Source organism: Barbatula barbatula (genome assembly GCF_947034865.1).
Source record: "Barbatula barbatula genome assembly, chromosome: 16".
In the NCBI taxonomy this organism is placed as follows: domain Eukaryota; kingdom Metazoa; phylum Chordata; class Actinopteri; order Cypriniformes; family Nemacheilidae; genus Barbatula; species Barbatula barbatula.
Window position 1 is genome coordinate 12,124,227 of NC_136779.1, and position 18,505 is coordinate 12,142,731.

Below are 18,505 nucleotides of genomic sequence, written 5' to 3' on the forward strand. Positions count from 1 at the left end.
GGCCAGATTGCTTACTAGCACATGTAAATATGAGCACATTACCCCTGTCGTTGGTTTCCTGTATGTTTTAGAGTTAAGATTTTACTGTTTTTTTTTTAAGGCCTTAAATGGGTTGGCACCTTTTTATCTATCTGAACTTGTGGCTGTAAACGGCTCTGCGGGATGTTTAAGGTCTTCTAGTCAAAATCTAGGTGCCCAGGCTGAATAGAAAGGGAGACCAGGCTTTTGCCATGGCTGTTCCCAAACTGTGGAATAGCCTACCCCTCTCTATTAGATTCATTTCCTCGGAATCTCTTTTTAAAGCAAAACTTAAACCTTTTAGAAAAGTCTTGTTGAGCTTCTCTGTTTTTCTGTCTTTTTTTTAAAATGATTACTAGTATTGTACAGCACAATGGTCAACGACCATTGTTTTATTGTGCTTTATAAATAAAAAAAATTAAATTAAGCAAATCCCTGTCTGGGAATCCGCCCGATAGAGTTTAAGTTAAAGACATTTCTCTTTCTAAAAGCCTTTCAAAGTTCTTGACTGAAAATACTAAATGTCTTATCCTAGGCTACCTTAAAAGCACAAACTAAAAACTCCCAACACATAAATTTGTTATAATAATTACAGTATTACTGGCAGCAGGTTACCAGTAACTTACTGTAAATTTACATATATGCAATTTGCTGGCAACCGTTTGTTCAAAGATAAATTAACATTAAACTGATGTTTGTCTTTACAGAAAAAAACCCTATAAAATAACAGCCTCATGCAAAGCATTCGGGGAACCATCATTAACCAGTTTCAGTTTTTTTCAGATTTTGGTTATCAGAATGCGTTGCATGAGGCTATTATTTAAAAATAAAATCTGTAAAGATAAAGTTAATGTTCAATGGTAATTTATCTTTGAACAAACCATTAAATTACATACATTTAAATCTACAGTTAATGGCAACCTGTCAATACTGCAATTTCTACAGTTTGAACAGTGAAGGTGCAAATAGAGTTAATTCGATTGTGTCTACGCAACATTAGCAAACTTTCAATGTTATTTAGTTTATATTTCCCCAAAGCGTCTGTAAGTATTGTTAAAAATGTTTAGTGCCAACCAAAGAATTCAAAAGTTGTTCATAGCATGTGTTTTATATTCATGTCACACAGCATACTTTAGGTTTGTGACTTATACCCATTTACTGGCCTTCTAAAAACATACAGAAAGCAATAACATACCCCATCGTTTTTGGGTGTAGATTGTCTCTGAACAAAACATTTATTAGTTTGTGAGGATTATATGTGAATTTCGAGAGCAATTTACAACTCAAATTCTGGTATTGATAACATTGATAAGTATATTGTAAATCCATAACACCATTTCATTAAACATACATTTGACATCAAAGTGTTTAACAGAAGCTATAGTCGGCACATGAATCTATTGCAATAAAATGTATACCTCTTTTTTTAATTGAGTATTTATAGAAAAGTTTGCCTAGCTCTGCCACCTGCACCATTGCTACCGCACACTCCCAAAGTGAGATCTGACCTGTAAGCATATTGACATTTTTTAGTGGTACCTGACTAAAACATCAATCTCTTATTTTCCTGAACCATGGTCCTTCACAAAACAGGTAAATATTTAATCCACTTTCTGTATTTTCGAAGATTAATATGATTAGTATTGCTGCATGACACTGGAGATGTCACGGACTCATGGTTCCTTAACCTTAAAGCCTGTTTTTGGTCTATATCATGATTCAGTAAACAGGGCTAGTATATATGTATTTATTGTATTGTATTTGCATTAAACCATAACAAAAACTCACAGACCAAAGAAATCGAATGTTTTAGCTACAAAAATAATCAATCATGGCTTTTGTGATGCATACGTTTAAGAATCAAACATAACAGATTTACAAATGTTAATAAATACAACAAATGTTTTAACATCAGCAACTGTTTAAATAAAATAAAGCTTTCACATGGGTGAAGAATTTGTATTATTGTTGAGAACACAGCATATTGAGTATTACCAGCATATTGAGGGAACGTAAGAAAATGTTAGTTTTACAGCATATTTCAAAATACTATTAAAGACCTTATAACAAAAGAAATAAATAGAATGTACAAATGTTGTCTGATTACTTCATGTGTTGGAATTAAAAGAACCAGTCCTGCTGATTTAAATGGCTATGAGATAAACATAAAACATTTTAAACGTTCAATGCAATGAATGGATTGAACAGTATTAAACAGCACTACAATAAAACTTGAAATGTTTATAAAACAATGTACATTGAAATGGCATAACCACTTTTTTATAACTCTACAATGAATCTGAGTCTAAGAAAACATAATCGAACATTTGTGATTCATGCTGTAGGCAGCAGGGGGCGCCTCTCACTGTACATTGTACCCACATTTGAAAGGATGCAGATATTATAGCATAGTTTTAAAGGTTATCACTCTTTAAAGTTCTTTTTTGACAAGACAAAAAACAGTATATTACTGCACCATCAAACATTCCCCATTCAATCCATTGTTTTTTCACTAGAGCGAGAAGCACACATCCTTTAGATTCACACGTACGGACCTATATAGACAATTTATTTTGAACAATATTGTCCTACTTCATCCTCTTTTCGGTCACCTGGAAGATCAAAAGAGTCTGTGTAAAGATTGATCAGTTGAGCCCAAGCTAGAGGTTCAAAACTTACACAGCTTTCACTTTTTAGTGGCCACTCTCCGCTTCCTGGTGGCCAGCATGTCATAGAAAGGGTCCCTGCTGATGCTCGCCCTGTAGACAAAACAGGTCAAAATCATCTTTAAAATCCAACAGAAGCATATTTATTCAAATATACAATCATTATGTATATAAAACCATCATGGTATTCCATGGAACCAGTCAATTTGGAATTATGGGTAAAACCTGTAAATAAATAGTGTTGCTGTTATTTTGGGTGTGGGTGACCCATATTTCCTGCTAGCTGCACAGAATGTGCTGAGGCACTTTAAACACGGCCTTTACTGACCACAGACTGACATTACTAGGACGTGTGTTATCTAGACACCTACACAATACCCACATTACCTAGAGTTTGTAACCATTGTTTTATTATGACACATTTTATTAACACCACCCTCAATTCATATACAGTATAGAAGATCTATAAATGTGTTTGTTCTGCTAAACACAAGATAAGAAAGATATTTGGAACAATGTCAGTAACCAAACAGATCCCATTGACACCCATAGTAATTATTTTCCCTACTATGGCAGTCAATGGGGGTGAGATCTGTTTGGTTACTGACATTCTTCCAAATATCTTTCTTTGTGTTCAGGGCAAAGACATTTATACAGGCTTGGAATAATCTGAGGGTGTAAATGATGACATTCTTCACCCATTTTTGTGTGAAAAAAAGGAAAAGAAAATCATATCTTCGTTTAACATAAGTGTGTTTGTCTTCGTTTAATTGTTGTCTTTTCATAGAAATAATAATAAATCACATTATTATAATCCCAAAATCTGTCTGTCTGTCTGTAATAAAACTTGAAAATGTGTTATTGTTACTGTTAATGATTTTTTGGCAGGCATTTTTCTGGCAGGTATGTAAAAAATGTTGGACCCTGTATTTCACAATAGCCGACAAGTGCACACAGTATTTTGTAGTGCTGAATTACATAGATTGGGAATATATCATTTCAATAACACAAACAGATTTCTTTGCTGTGCAAATACCCCATTTCTCTCTAAGGCCACGCCGGAAAAAAGAAACCAGACTTTTGGCTAAACAATGAAAGACTAAGCACTCTTTGCCTTCCCTTTTCTCTGCCGATAAATGCTGATTTATCCTCAGGAAACCCATTTAACCTTGAGAGGACTTGGGTCAGTCCGACTCCATTAGTCTTGTCAGCACTACAATGCGAGAGAGCCATTCTCATTTCCCCGTCCCTTCATGTGTACACACCAGAGTCAAGGTCTAAAACACGGAAACTACTGTACAGCTGTGATCATTTCTGATAGTCGATGCTCCTTAGTTTGCATATGTGTGTGTGTGTGCGCATGACCTACAGCTGACACGCATCGGTCAGACAGGAAGAAAATGATAAGGCCTGACACGATAAAGTCTTACTTGATGGATTTAATCCACTCTTCCTTCTCTTCGGGAGTGGGTGCTGATATTCTGTACACCACGTGATTCCCCTCCACCACCTTCCCATCGGCTTCCGTCTTGCATGCTTTTATTACCTGCCCCTTGTGACCGGGGTTGTAGAGCTCAAAGCAATTCTGAAATGTTAAAATATGACACGGTCACTTTTACTTCTTTAATTTAACCATTGACAAACTTTAGGTTGTAAATATAGGGTTATAAAAAAACTGTTTAGCAGAGAGTCATTTATTCGCTTTTAACAGCAAATCATTCATCTGTGGCTTAGTGCTGACAACGTCGCTTTCATTCAGATTCACTCATTTGTAACTATGTACTTGTGAAATGTGAAGAAACAAAGAAAGCAGAACATTCCTGTAGCTCGACTGACACAGCGTTAACGCTAGCGCCATTGGTTCAGATCCCAGCGAAGACATAAAGCAATAAACAAATGGATGTGTAACAGGATAAAGGCATCTGTCAAATTGTAAATACAGTTTCCTGTCTGTCTTTAGCTGTTGAGGTTAATGACATTTACTGAATACTGAATTTAAAGTCCCAGTGAAATAAAAAAGAACAATTCCTATTTTTCTTGAAATATTGCAGCAAAGTGGGTCCTTCTCTTTTTAAAATTCACGTGCCCTCATAATTGGAAAGGTAAAGCTAAATAAATACAAATTATTAAGGCGGAAGAATATAGAAGTAAACACGATCACAACTTCCGGTTCTCAGGGATTTTTTTGTAGCAACTCAATTCCAGAAATGATGCTTGAGATGTTTGCATTAAGAGGAACTCACAGGTTTTCTTGGTTCCTCGACCTCTCTTATACTGAGATTCTCCAGTGGAATGATCCCTCGAGGCTCTTTGTCCTGTGAACACACATTTCATCCTTTAATCCCCATTTTAAAGGTCTGTTTATTTTTTATTATTTAAGCAACTAGTTCTTAATCTTTAATATATTTCAATACGTGAAGTGGAGGGTGGGGAGCTTTGGAAAAAAAACATATAAAGCATCTACTGACTGTCTGACTCTTAGGCTAAATGTAGAACACAGCCAGGCGCAAAAAAAACGATTTCCTTCCACTTTGCTGATGAGATGGCACAGCGGGAGGTGATTGTGATTGTGTTCTTTGCACGGGTCTGGTATTAAACCAGCCACATGTTCACTTCCAACCCAGAGATCATGTGTTTGTTTGGTCTCAGTTGAGAGTGTAAGCACAGCAAAGCACTAGTATATGACAAGATACTGAATTTTGTTTTTCTGATTTTGTTATCTTTGACATTAAAATATAGAACACATCCCAGCTGAATAAAACAATAGAAGCCTGCACAAAACATGATAGATAATGTAATGGATTCAATGGTTATATTAAGAAATATATTGGCTTTAATATAAACTATAATGGTGCTTGTTATCTGGCAGATGGGACCCATTAAATCCTTTTGGAATAATTCCCAAAATACTACAAAAAAATATTTTGTAATGGTTTTTATTGGGTTTCTAGTGTTTTCTTTAGCAATGATTTGAACATATAACTTACTGTTGTATATTCAAAGTAATACAGACAATTGTCAGTCAATATGAACCATCTCCTCTTCCAGGTCTTCACTCGCCCACCTGCAAGTTAAAACAGATCAACGAATAATTGCATTGCACGGAGCTGGTATAGTTTCTGTTTTACAACTAACATTTGCTTAAAGGGATAGTTCACCCAAAAATGAAAATTCTGTCATCATTTACTCACCCTAAGATTGATTTAGGGTGAGTAAATGATTCATTTTTGGGTGAGGTATCCCTTTAATGCACATCTTAAAGGGATGCATCTATTCTGAGCCTAATCACTATGAGAAAAACGCTTAAAGCTCATTATTGCTTGCAATGATGTCAGAGTAAAACATCTGCTGTATGATGTTTGAAATCCCCCAAAATAAATAAATGGATAAAACAAACCTAATTTTAACAGCCACCCCTCTCTGTCCGGATTGAAGAATGTGTGAGTTAGATCATTCCCATCATCTTCAGGAATTTTGAAAGGCTCGTTTTTAATACTCTCGTATAAATTCTGTGGGAACGAAAGATCATTATGTAAATGCGTGTTGTGTGGTTACATAAGTCTATGGTATGAAACTTGTTCCGCCGCAGCAGAAAGCAGAAACTGACTCGGAGCAGGTCCTCAGGCAGATCTCCACCCTCATTGATGCCCCGGTTCATTAAGATGAACCTCTCCACAGAGGGCTTGTCTCTAACATTGGGGTTGTGCAGGCTGGTGTTCAGCATGATGACAGAAAATGAGAGAACGTAGCACGTGTCTGGCGAAAGAAGAAAGCACTGGAGTAAATAAAGCATTTATACGAAGACATCAAAACCTTGCAATTGCTTTTCTCAGTTTAATTGTTCCTTTGTTGCCTCGTGTTATAAAAAAATTCAAAATGGTGCAACACAAAAGCCACTTTTTAATCTGACGGATAGTGTTTCTGTATCTTGAGAAGGAATCATGCTGAAAGGTAAATATTGTAGTCGGAAACATTAATATTTTAGGACATTGCACATATAAAAACTCCCCTGCGACTAGTTTTAGTGCAACATTTTCAGTCCATTTCTAGTCTGTTGCATTTTATACAGTCTTTCAGAAATGATGTGCACTATTTGACCGCCAGTTATAAAGCTTTCTGTTGAGTGGGCCAGATTCTCCAGAGAGACAGAGAGTGCTGTGTAATTTAACCTTGCCTTGCACAGAGAGAAAAGTTGTGTTCCAAACGATGGTACATTATACACTACACCATGCACTTAAATTTTGTACTGTGCGTCAAGTGTATGAAGTTTAGAAGGGTATGCAATCGCCTATGGTACACTCATACTTCACTTTTACATGACGTGATGCGACACGACAATAGAACCTATTATAACTTTAAATGTTGTCCAAACTGGATGAGGCTTGACGCGACGCGACACAACAAACCCCACCCCAAAAAGTCCCACTGCATTCAATAATTTGATCACTTAAAAGTTTTTCTCTGTGATCATTTCTTTGTGCCTTCAAAATACTAATTCTACACCCTTGCTTCCTTTAATATAGACAGATTAATGAATATGCAAATTAGTCCTTGCCAATCGCATGAATTCGGACTGTGGATTATAGGTACATAAAGTAGATGCCTTATTCGACGTGTGAGCAGTACATGCTTGTGTTGCGGAAGCAGATCTGAAACAGCAATGGTTGTATCAGTGACGAGTCTTTGCGCCGTTCTTATTTTCTTATGGCTCAAACAGTGGCGGATCTAGAGTTTTACATACGGGGTGGCCAAGGCTACTTCTGGGGGGTCCACAGACCATGACAGAAAATGTGTGTGTAACCCTGACCTGGAATCGAATTATAAATCAATAAATCCTAGGATTGCTGATTAGAGGTTTAAATGATCATTTACTTCCCAGAGTTTGTCCCACAAACGTATACAAAACAATGTAATGAGATGAATGTAATTCTAAATGTATATAGATTAAATTAATAATAAAATAGAAAACATAGCTTAAACCTGATCGCTTGTTTAATTTAAACATGAAACAAAGCAGCACCTGAGGTGTATGTAAACTGATGTGGATCAGAGCACCACGTATCTGATAAAACATGAACTTGAAATGACTAGAAATCGTGTGTATTTTAATATTCCATTTGTTTAGCAAATTGCAGTGATGCAAATGTGCTTCTTTTATATCTTTCTACAGTCTTTAAAAAGAAATCTCCTATTTCGCGCTGTATAATCATCGAACAACAACTATAGCGATAAACGTTGACTCGCTTGACAATCACTCCCGCCAAAGGTCAAAATTAAAGCTTTGTTTAACGAGAGGTGAAATCTGATGTCGACCAACGTAAGTAGCGAATCAACTTTTGGGGTGACACCCAGGTGGCCAATTGGATGTCAGGGGTGTTCAGTGCCACCTTGGACACCCCTCTCTGGCTCCTTGAAAAATGGTTCTTAGAGGCTGTTTGCACACACCTTTTAAGGGTTTTGACTTACACAACAACGGCATTTTGGGGGACTGAAAACGCAAACTTATGAAAACGAGTCGTAACAGCGTAATTGTCTCCCTGTAAACTCTGAGGCTGTGTTTTCCAAAAACGATGACTTCATACATACATTCAGTCTGTAGGCATGAGCGAGTATTTATTTGTTTTCCCAGATCTGTGTAAATGCAGATCATTTTGATAACGCTGTCGTGTGAAAGTGAAACTTTTCAAAAAGCGCATTCTGTTTTTCATTGTGTAAACATAAACTTATATGGCAACGCTGTTAAAGCAGTACTATACACACTAAGTTGTGTAGAACAGTGCAGAAGTATGCAGATTGCATGCACCACCATGCAAACACAAACATTTTAATGCCACATGTCAGAATTTGGGACAAACATGGGTGCCTCACCTGTAGACTGAAAGACACCTGGGTTACATTGGCAATATCGAGCAGCGAAAGCCTCCATCATTCGATCGATCTTCTGCGCTTCACCCGGAAGTCTGAAACTCCACAAAAACTGCCTACAAGGAGAAAGAGGAATCTTACTTAGACATAAAACAAAGACAAAATGAAAATATACTGTATAATAATGTTACTGTTTTAATAAATCTAAATACAATAAATCTTTAATCGTTAAAGGAGTAGTTCACTTCAGAATTTGCCCCCATTGACTTTCCATAGTAGAAATAAAATGATTATGAAAAGTAGATGAGGGCAAATTTTGAAGTGAACTACCCCTTTGAGTTAATATTAAAAATGCAAATCTAAAATATTACATGAATAACATACTGGTTCATCTTAAGAGAAGACAGCAGTGTTTGGACATACAAATCTTACCTCAAAGCTTGAACCAGGTTAAGATCCGCAAACTCATGAAGCTCCACAAAAGCCTGTAGAACCTTAATGTTGAAATCATCTCTAAAAATGATAAAAAAAACATAATATTCAGTGTATTTCACACCAGTTCAAAACAATCACAATCCAAACATTCACCGAAGTCTTTGTTTGGGTTCGGCTACATTTGAACACATGCAAAGGTCTTAAAAACAAGGTAATGAACCAATTTATAAGCACATACTCTTGCTTACACAAGCTGACACGAGGCCTCTACGTTCTTCAAATCTCATCTACAATAATTACAGTTTCCAGCTCTCCTCGTGAATACAATTACCAGGGATGGCTGTGTATAGTTCATATGCAGGAAACGAAAACACTGTGCATGAGCTGCAGGCCAGTGCGCAGCAAAGACAGCCTTACTACTGTTATCAACTTGGACAGGATGCTTACGTGGACATGGCTATTTTTACATCTTCAGATATTGCACGGTATATCAAGCTCGCTCTTTTATCTGTGCTCACAATAGTCGAGCTAGTAGATTAATGCTGTTACAAACCTGCATGACTGCATACAGACACAATATTAAGTGCTACATGTGCTTTTGTCCATTTGATGGATACTTTTATTTAAAGAATACATATCAGTTTGTGTGTTACCTGGGAATCAAAGCCATGATCTTGGCATTGCCAGCTGTTTTCTTTACCAAATAGGCTACAATAACATTTTTAGCCACTCACATGTTGAGATCGGCAAAGGTGAGATAAAGCCTATACACATTTGTTTTGGAGACCGGTGATTTTGGTTACAAATAGGGAAGTCATTTCCCCACAGAACAAAGTATTTTTCTAGGGCCAGGCCTTATCTAACATCACACACATATTTCTTACAAACGCAGGTCTTGCTGTGTAAGCTTTGTGACTCACCTTTCCCCTAAATAATCTCCTATGGCGGTTTTGTTTAGGCCTTCGCCTTTATAGAGAAACTGCGAGATGTCCTCAGGTGTGTGTTGCAGAAGATCGTTCTCCAAAAGAAATTGGATTCCCTGCAAAGATGTTTGAGATGTTAACCAGTTTCCACTTCACAAAAACAATACATAAATCTAATCCAGCCTTTATATATATGCGATATGTACTATTTGTTTGTTACTGTTAGGGGGGATTAAACAATGGAAAACATGTTTAAGAGCAAAGTCATATAGAGAACTCACCTTTTTAGGATCCATATTAAATTTCTTTCGTCCGACTGCAATCTGTTTGTTCCTCTGAGTGCTTTTGCTGTAACGTAACGTGAAATTAAATGCATGTAATGCAAATATAACATAGGTATAAATCAAATGTATATAATCTTCAGGCTAGCCTTGATACAAACACACAAATACTACAATTGATAACCTGCTACAGTGATTAGGTCAGAAGCAAGAATATAAGGAAATAAAAGTGCTTACTTTTCTCTGACGCATGTTAAATGCTCGATCTCTGTCATGACTTCAGAGATCTCAAACTTTAACCGCTGCAAGAATAAAGAAAGGTTACAGCACTGATTTTGTACTCAAAACATGGTCCTATTAAACTAATAATAAAACATATGAATATTTAATGAATTCATATTCTTTTATATTAATCTCACAATTTACTGAAAATAAAATTATATTGCGGTGGGGCGACATGCTAAATGTCAATCTCGAAGATGTTGTGATTTTAAGAAGACTTCGAATAAGCTCAATACCTCAATATCATCTAGCAGCTCTTTTTTTCTTCGTCTGATGTTTGACAGCTCATCTCTTTCTTCAAGTGACAGATCATCAGGCACTATGAGGGCAAAAATGTTACGTTACTTTATAATAATATTTAAAAAATGACTCATCTGGCAATAAGCAGGTTTTATTTTCCAAAAAAAGCATTTAAGTGAGATACAACGAATTCAGAGAAGCTTCACGCGTTAAAGTCAGCACAGGTGAGCCTAAAACTATTATATCTACTGTTGATTTACAGGGTGTTTGGATCTGTGGAACTCGCTTTGAATGTTTACTTAAATGATGTGATCAATGACGGATGTCACCTAAATATCTTCATTTGTGCTCAAAAGACGCTGGAAGTTCTCTAAACATGTTTAACGTCATATGGGTGAGTAAAAAAAATCACACAATGTTGATTTTTGGGTGAACTTCGCCTTTAAAGTATGTCCTATACAGACAATAAATCTCCATCAGGACTCTGAAAATACAGTTCTAAATTTTAAAAAGGCATTATTTTGAATTTATTACTTGAAACTAAATTAATTTAACTATTCGTTTTTTATGATGCAAAATGTGGTCCTATTCGAGCTTAAAATGAGGCAACTATAGGTATGCCATGTGATAATAGTATTTTTTCTGTCATGCTATTCGAAACGTGTGTTTAAAGAGCATCTGACACAAAATCTGACACATGGAGGACAGGGCAGGGTTTGACAAAACTGTTTGATAACCATCACAGTTTCTGACAGTTTCATCACAGTTTCTTTGGTTAGATGCTAGTGGGGCAGAAGTATATTGGTCTTTACCTTTAAATTACAGTGCCTTCTGAAACACAAAGTGGTGGTTTCCCGTACACGGTATAAGCTAGTCCTGAACTAAAATAAATGTTAGAGCTGTCTAAACTGAAAACGGCTTGCAGAGCTCGTTTCCATCTTAAAATAAACCAGTGTCCTTATTTTGTCTCAAAATGCACATCAGTGACGTTTTTTGTAAGGCATGATTGTAAAAACTGCTTAAATACCAGTAAAACCTAGTCCTGGCTCCACCTAGTCCCTGTCCGGGACGAAAGATTCGATTAGGTAACACTATGTTAGGGTTTAATGTACAGGCAACCGGTTGTTATCGCAGAAATACGCCCCGACAATACCCCCCCCCCAATCACACTGAAGGGGCTTATTTTGCAATACAGCTGCTTGTACATTATCCTGCTTATTACACGGCTACTTGCCACATGAGAAAAAACTGGACATATGGAAATATTTAATAAGCTAATTTTTACAGACTGCAGAGGAAAATCTGTTTACTTTCGGTTTTACGGTAAGAAACGCTGTTCAAATGTCACGAACAGGCAATTTGGTCCGATGATTTGTAAATATAATGTTGTATATGCTAGTAAAAGACATTTATATTTAATTTGTCAAAACAAACTGTCAAAATGATTTGCTGCATCCAGGTTGCCGTGTGTTATTAGTTTTGAGAGGTTGTTATCTGGGGATAACGAACCTGCAAATGTTAAGACTGACCAATCAGAATCAAGCATTCCAACGAGCCGTGTAATAATACAAAATGTACCCTTTGAGCATAATATCCTCCTATGCGTACGTTACTTAACTCATTTCTGGAGGTTTTTAATTGCTTCAGATTTAATGAAGTCACACAGGACCTTCTTTCCAGTTCATTCCTGAACTGCCTGCATCTGAAGTTTCAACAAACTTTCACAAGTAGGACAGACTGCTGCAGAGTTTTGGATGGGGACTTTGAATGCTTGTGGCTCATTCCCTGTAAATCTGGACAAAATCAGTTCATTATATAATAGTACCTTAGGCACAGCAGGATTAGACGGGTTTATAAGAGGGGCATGGGGGAATTTCCTGCGGTTGTCTGGTTTTGCCGCATGACAATGGAGGGGAAGTTGAGAATGAGTGCATGAATCAGAGTTCAGCCTTAACAAAAACATCATTGGGCTGATTCACTGCCATCACCAGAGCTTTCAAATCCAGCGCAGAGGAATCTTTCATTATTTTATGAAGACCCTATTAAATGAGGAACCATTTCTTCATTACACAACAGGGTCTGGGTATGGTCATACATACCATAACAACTACTATGGAAGTAAAAGTGTTGGGGTAAAAATAAAATATTGCTTTTAACTATGAAGGCCCGTGCCTCTTACTCGCCTGTGGAATTCGCAAAAATCATGAAATTTTGTGGCAGGGTGGAAAATTGTTAGAATTAAGGACACAGTTTTAGAATGCAGGCAACCGTTGGTCTGAGGCTGACAGTAAAAATCTGTTAGTCTTTAAAACCCCGAAAATATTGGCAGACTATATACAAAACAGGATATGTAAAAAAAAATTACATATACTGTCATTTTATGAAATGTTAGTGTTTTATTGAAACAGATTTTCATTTATTTTTTAAATATGTCCAATTACAGAAAAACATGTAATGTTACGGAAAACAAACATATTTTAAGGAATATTCCAGGTGCCCCAGCAGCAAGAAATTGTAGCAGCAAGTGATAAACTTCAACATTGAAAAAGTGCAACTTAAAAACTAAGATATATGTAAATAGAGGAATGTCAAGACTAAATCATCAGCAGTTTTTGATGATTTCACAACTTTGCATCTTGACCTGTGGGCAAAATGTCAATTTAAGGCTTCGTTCCATGAAAATGCCAGTAAATCATTATGCTCATGAAACAGAAAGCACTGCTGACAGTACTGAAGAGCACAGATGAGGAGAAAACGTTGTATTTCAGCCCACGCTGATGATCCTGGGCGTGAATTTGGATATCAAGGGTTTTCAACAAGCCTCTTTAATCTAATCTACCCACTGGCCTCAATCCCTCTAACTGTATCTCATCCCAATTCTCAATAGCAGCACATGATGCCAGCTGCTCTATATTCCCATAAACACGCATTGTTGTCTGCACGGGGAGTCAGAGTACAGGACATTTATTGTACACGTGGATGTGTCTCGATCACATTTATTCCCCTTCTAATTTTAATAATAGCATGAGGCTTTGGAAGGGGCGTGTGGGGTCTATCATGCATCCTAATGCATCTGTCAATTATAGTAATGAATAAGGTCTTGTAATAAAGATGATGCAATACTTGAAGGGAATGTATTGGGTCAAATCTACATGATTTGGTAGCTTCAGAGATGATGAATACATAACACTATATAAAGGAAAAGGAAAGATATTTGCATTTCTGTGGAACAGATGGAAAATACAGACAGCTTATCTCTCACCAAAAGGAAAAGAGTTTTTATTTCCTTTTCAGTGTGTGTTTCTCTTTATACTCTTAGTCTCACAGATTTTTATTGCCTGGCATTTAAAAACTATTAGCAAAAATAGGTTAAGAACTTACTGTGTATATACCTGAACATCAAACAACATTTGCTCTATATTAAAATGTTTACCCAAAAGTTCTGCAAAGCACAAAAGAAGATATTTTGAAGAATGTTGGTAACAGAACAACAGCGGTACCCATTCACTTGCATTGGTTTTGTGTCCATACAATAGAAGTGAATGGGTACCGCAGTTGTTTGGTTACCAACATTCTTCAAAACAAAACAGAATTTTCATATTTGTGTGAACTATCCCTTTAAGATATGATTGGACAAATCTGTAAATAAACAAATATAGACAAGTCAATTGCTATATGGTATTTTTGAGAAGATACTAGTCTAATAATACAGCATCATATCAGCATATGATGTTCTGTTAAAAGATTAGCGTTATAAAAAAGGCTTAATTATGTTTTATTTTAATACAAGAATTGAAATATATGCTAATATTGCTAGTAGACTGTTTGAGTTAGACATTACCTTATTGAAAGACAATAAAATTCCCCCATGGTATGTTATTATTGGTATTATTGCAATGATTCAAGTAATATATTTGTGACCAAATCTTTCAGACTACCGCATGCGTGATGTCTTAATAAACCCACATCTCCTTCAATTACCCTTCATGCGTTTAGAAAACCTGCAAAGGATAAAGCAGTAATACCCAAGTATGCAAGACTGTCGACTCTTGCATTCCTGGCATTAAAGAGAGGGGCTCAGGGACAGTCTTGACTCATTGGGTGGAACATTGGACAAGGATTCTTTGTACTCTTTGTTTTTTTAATCTCATGCCGAGACAAAAGGTTTAACATCAAATAGCCATTTAGGTTTTTCACTTTCCCCTTTTGCTTCTTTGATTCAAAACTATATTTGTTTTCCATTCCAATTCCCCCGTTCCAACACTGGTTTAACTGCTGCTATGACAAATAAAACATCTTGGAAAACATTCCAGACTTTGCTCAAATCTATTCCATATGTGGCAGTTAGGCCACAACAAACGCACAGAGCTCTCTCTCGTGTGCTCATCTCATGAAGCTACGACTGAAAATAAGGACGCTTCAACATTGGTAGCTTTGCATCCCATGGGATTGAACCCACGACCTTGGCGTTGTTAACGCTATGCTCTTACCACTGAGCTACAGGTCAAACAGGTCAAAATACCAGAAGAGATGCGCTGGATTTGTTCAGACCTCAAATACTACAAATAAAACACGTTCATATATTTGTACATGTATTTGTAATGCGATAACCCTCGATTATGTCACAGTTTGCATGTGTCTTGATATTGCTGTCAGTCTTTCACATTGCTGTTGGATGACTTTATGTCACTCCTGACGTTTGATTGTGTTGAAATTCAACAGACACCGGACTGGAATGACCACACAATACATCAAGAAATGCTGAATAAATAACAATTTCGATTTTTACTCCACAGCTGTATGCAGTATACATGATTCCGGAAATACTACATTCACCATCTTTTCATTGTCAAGTCACCAGTATGTTGGTTCAAGTACAATATATGCAAAACACACTCCTTCATACCTACATCCCTTACACTGAAAAAAAGATGATTTTTATTTTTGTGGGCTCTTCAAGTGCCCTTATAGGCATAGATGTCTATCTGATTCTAAGGAATTTTTATATTACAGCGCATTCAGTGTTATCAGTTGTATGTTCCCCTGTAGTCAAACCAATGATCTTGGTGTTGTTTTTAGCACAATATTGTACCTTATCTAGAGCAATAACTACATGGGTTTATATCGTCTAGACCTTAGTGTGTTTTTCCAGGCCCAGCGTCCTTCAGATCTCAGCTGGGGAAGTCACACCATTGATGGGGTTTTGACCACTGCCTGTGTCATGGTGCCAGACGGCACCTCATAGGGCCTGGACCAGACACCGGTGGAATCAAACACAGAACATATGTGTGAGTGCAAGGACTCCCTATCTCCCTTTAATCAGTTCGAGAAGGTCCTGCTCTTTGTTGATCTGTAGCTTAGGACGAAGCAGTTGTAAAACGACATTTTTGCCGTTCTGATAAAGAAACAAAGTCCTTGACATAGTAAGGGCCTTTCTTTTAAGTCAACCATCTGCACAGAAAAAGGAGGGAAAGTGGTTTTCCATTTGGTTTTTCCCACGGTCAGATAAGACTAACTAGCCACCGAGACCAAGGCTTTGAAGTTCTGGATCACGATACAAGACGACGTATTGAGGTTAATGGTACCTCTACATCTTCTTGCTCTCTTGTCCTTGTAGACATTTACAATGGTCTCGGTCAGATAAAGTGATTATGGTTGTAAATCAACCAGTGTCTGTTTTTTTGATCCAGTTCCTTGGTCTGTTTATTTTAATCCTGGTGGCGTTCCAAAAGAGCCCTCGCATTGTAATACATATCTAAATCACTCTCTCCGCAGTCTATCCCATTGATCCTAAAGTAACTGGATACAGAATCAGATTCTGGATACAGAATCAGATTCTGGATACAGAATCAGTGCAAAGTCATTTAAATCATCTTGACGGCCATTGGTGCATGTACATTTAATAAATCTAATCCACAAAACCATGTTTGATATCCTCCTACTCTGGTCACTTATAATATCCAATTGACCAGATGGCTTTTGACGGTCACACATTTGAAGGGATAGCTCAACCCAAAAAAATGTATCTCGTCATTTATTCACTATCATGATTTATACTGCAGAACACAAAATATAAAATTTTGAAGAACGCCAGTAACCAAACAACATTGGCCCCCATTGACTTCCAATGTATGGATACAAAACCACAAAGACATTTCTCAAAATATCATCTTTTGTGTCCAGACAGAAGAAAGAATCCTATACAGGTTTAGAATGAGAATGAGTACATGAATACACACTATTTTTTTGGATGAACTATTCAAGTCTCGTGATCACCAATATTGGGGTAAATCCCATGTGTAGTATGTACAAGTGTGACAGCATACACAAAAACGCCTACAGATTCTTTAGCGTTTTACTAAAATGTTATCAAAATGTAAATATAATATTTTTGCTACTACTAACACATTAACAACTAGAACCAGAACACTGCTTTGGTTTTCTGCTCCGAGAAGCGTTTGACATCATTAAGTTACTATTAAAAACATTTACCGTTATAGCAAAAGGTTTGTTTTTCATTACGGACCTAGAATATAGCATTTCTAATGAACAAATTGTTAAATGATACATTGGTCCATAAAAGCACGAGCTCTGAAGTAATTAAACGCCTCGTGATTCCTCCTGGCACCACCACTGTACTCATAAACATCTTGAGCTACTTCAAAGCATCTCCACATCAAACAAACTCACGACCTACATTGCAAAACGAGACTGGATGCGTTACAAATCCAACAATGACAGCAAGTCAAATGTACCATAATATGACATATATGTCATTCCACGCGCAAATCCGCAACAACTTTATTTGTAAATGAAGAAAAGGGTCCAGTTATTTACAATCGCGTAGAAGTATTAAACAAGACGATGCATTAAACTCACTTTTTTGCTCTTTTTGAGTGTCTCGGAGTGAGCTGCCTTCTCTGTAACGTTACTTAGTAGAGTCGTTTGCACGAGCAAACAAAATTGGCACAACGCTGTCTATCTCTATCTAGGCAGCACTAGGCTACTACGTTTTGAGGCACAGACATAGATTGACAGCTGTTTATGCTTGCGAAAAACCCCCCACGCAAAATCCTTACCTCGATTATCGTCATCCATGTTGGTGCTCGGACGGGTCGCGATGCGAATAAATTCTGCGTTATTCACTGATACAAATGTAGCGCTGTTTTGTGAAGCAAATTCGATCACATAACGATACAAACTGAGATCGTCGAAACCCCGTTTAGATGTTGTGGGATGTTCTGAGCGTCATTCGCATAATCCATATATTTCTGTAGAGATGGACGTAAATCCTGGTGTAAATAGAGGAATATGCAGACTGCTTGCTTCGCGTCCGCTCGTGCTGGCGTTCATCCATAGAGAGGACCAGTGAGAATGGGTCGCTTCATTTAGCCAGCCGACAGAGGCTCCGCCCACTATAATCCATCAATGTATGACTGATTTGCAAAAGTAGTCTTTTTGATGACCATTAAGTGTTTTACATAGCCTGCACAACACGTGTCGTGGACAATATGTCAAATATATGCAACATTTCTTCCTGTGAAAGGTAACAAAGGCTGAGAGAACTCGCGGTAGAGATCTTGTATAGAGATCTTATATCTCAAAAATGAGATAACGCTAGATAAATCTCGAAAAACACGTTTTTTAATGTGCATTCCAATTAATATCAATTAAACTGCAGTTTTTTTATTTAAGCCATAATAACGAAACAACATATATATATATATATATATATATATATATATATATATATATATATATATATATATATATATATATATATATCGCTTACATA

General features: G+C 36.8%; 1 protein-coding gene across 2 annotated transcripts; it reads right to left on the minus strand.

Annotated features, from left to right (window-relative positions):
• Positions 1-1,225: 1,225 nt before the first annotated feature.
• Positions 1,226-18,129, minus strand: cyth3a (cytohesin 3a). Of its 2 annotated transcripts, XM_079476113.1 has the most exons (14): positions 17,790-18,073; positions 10,707-10,789; positions 10,426-10,490; positions 10,189-10,255; positions 9,905-10,023; positions 8,982-9,062; positions 8,553-8,665; positions 6,292-6,440; positions 6,082-6,193; positions 5,672-5,748; positions 4,928-4,999; positions 4,115-4,269; positions 2,698-2,777; positions 1,226-2,630 (listed from the first exon to the last, which is right to left on the minus strand). In XM_079476113.1, the coding sequence occupies exons 1-13, from the start codon at positions 17,806-17,808 to the stop codon at positions 2,705-2,707; spliced, it is 1,185 nt and encodes a 394-aa protein (XP_079332239.1). In that variant the 5' UTR covers positions 17,809-18,073; the 3' UTR covers positions 1,226-2,630; positions 2,698-2,704. The 2 variants fall into 2 exon arrangements, with proteins under 2 accessions (XP_079332239.1, XP_079332238.1); XM_079476112.1 differs by having other exon boundaries at positions 1,226-2,777; positions 17,790-18,129.
• Between the last annotated feature and the right edge of the window lie 376 nt (positions 18,130-18,505).

Excerpts from the sequence above, each read along its gene's own strand:
- cyth3a (XM_079476112.1), bottom strand. Across the intron at positions 9,063-9,904 it reads GGAGATTATTTAGGGGAAAG|AGATGATTTCAACATTAAGG; the intron begins GTGAGTCACAAA and ends TATCATTTTTAG. Across the intron at positions 8,666-8,981 it reads AACCTGGTTCAAGCTTTGAG|GCAGTTTTTGTGGAGTTTCA; the intron begins GTAAGATTTGTA and ends TTCTCCTTGTAG.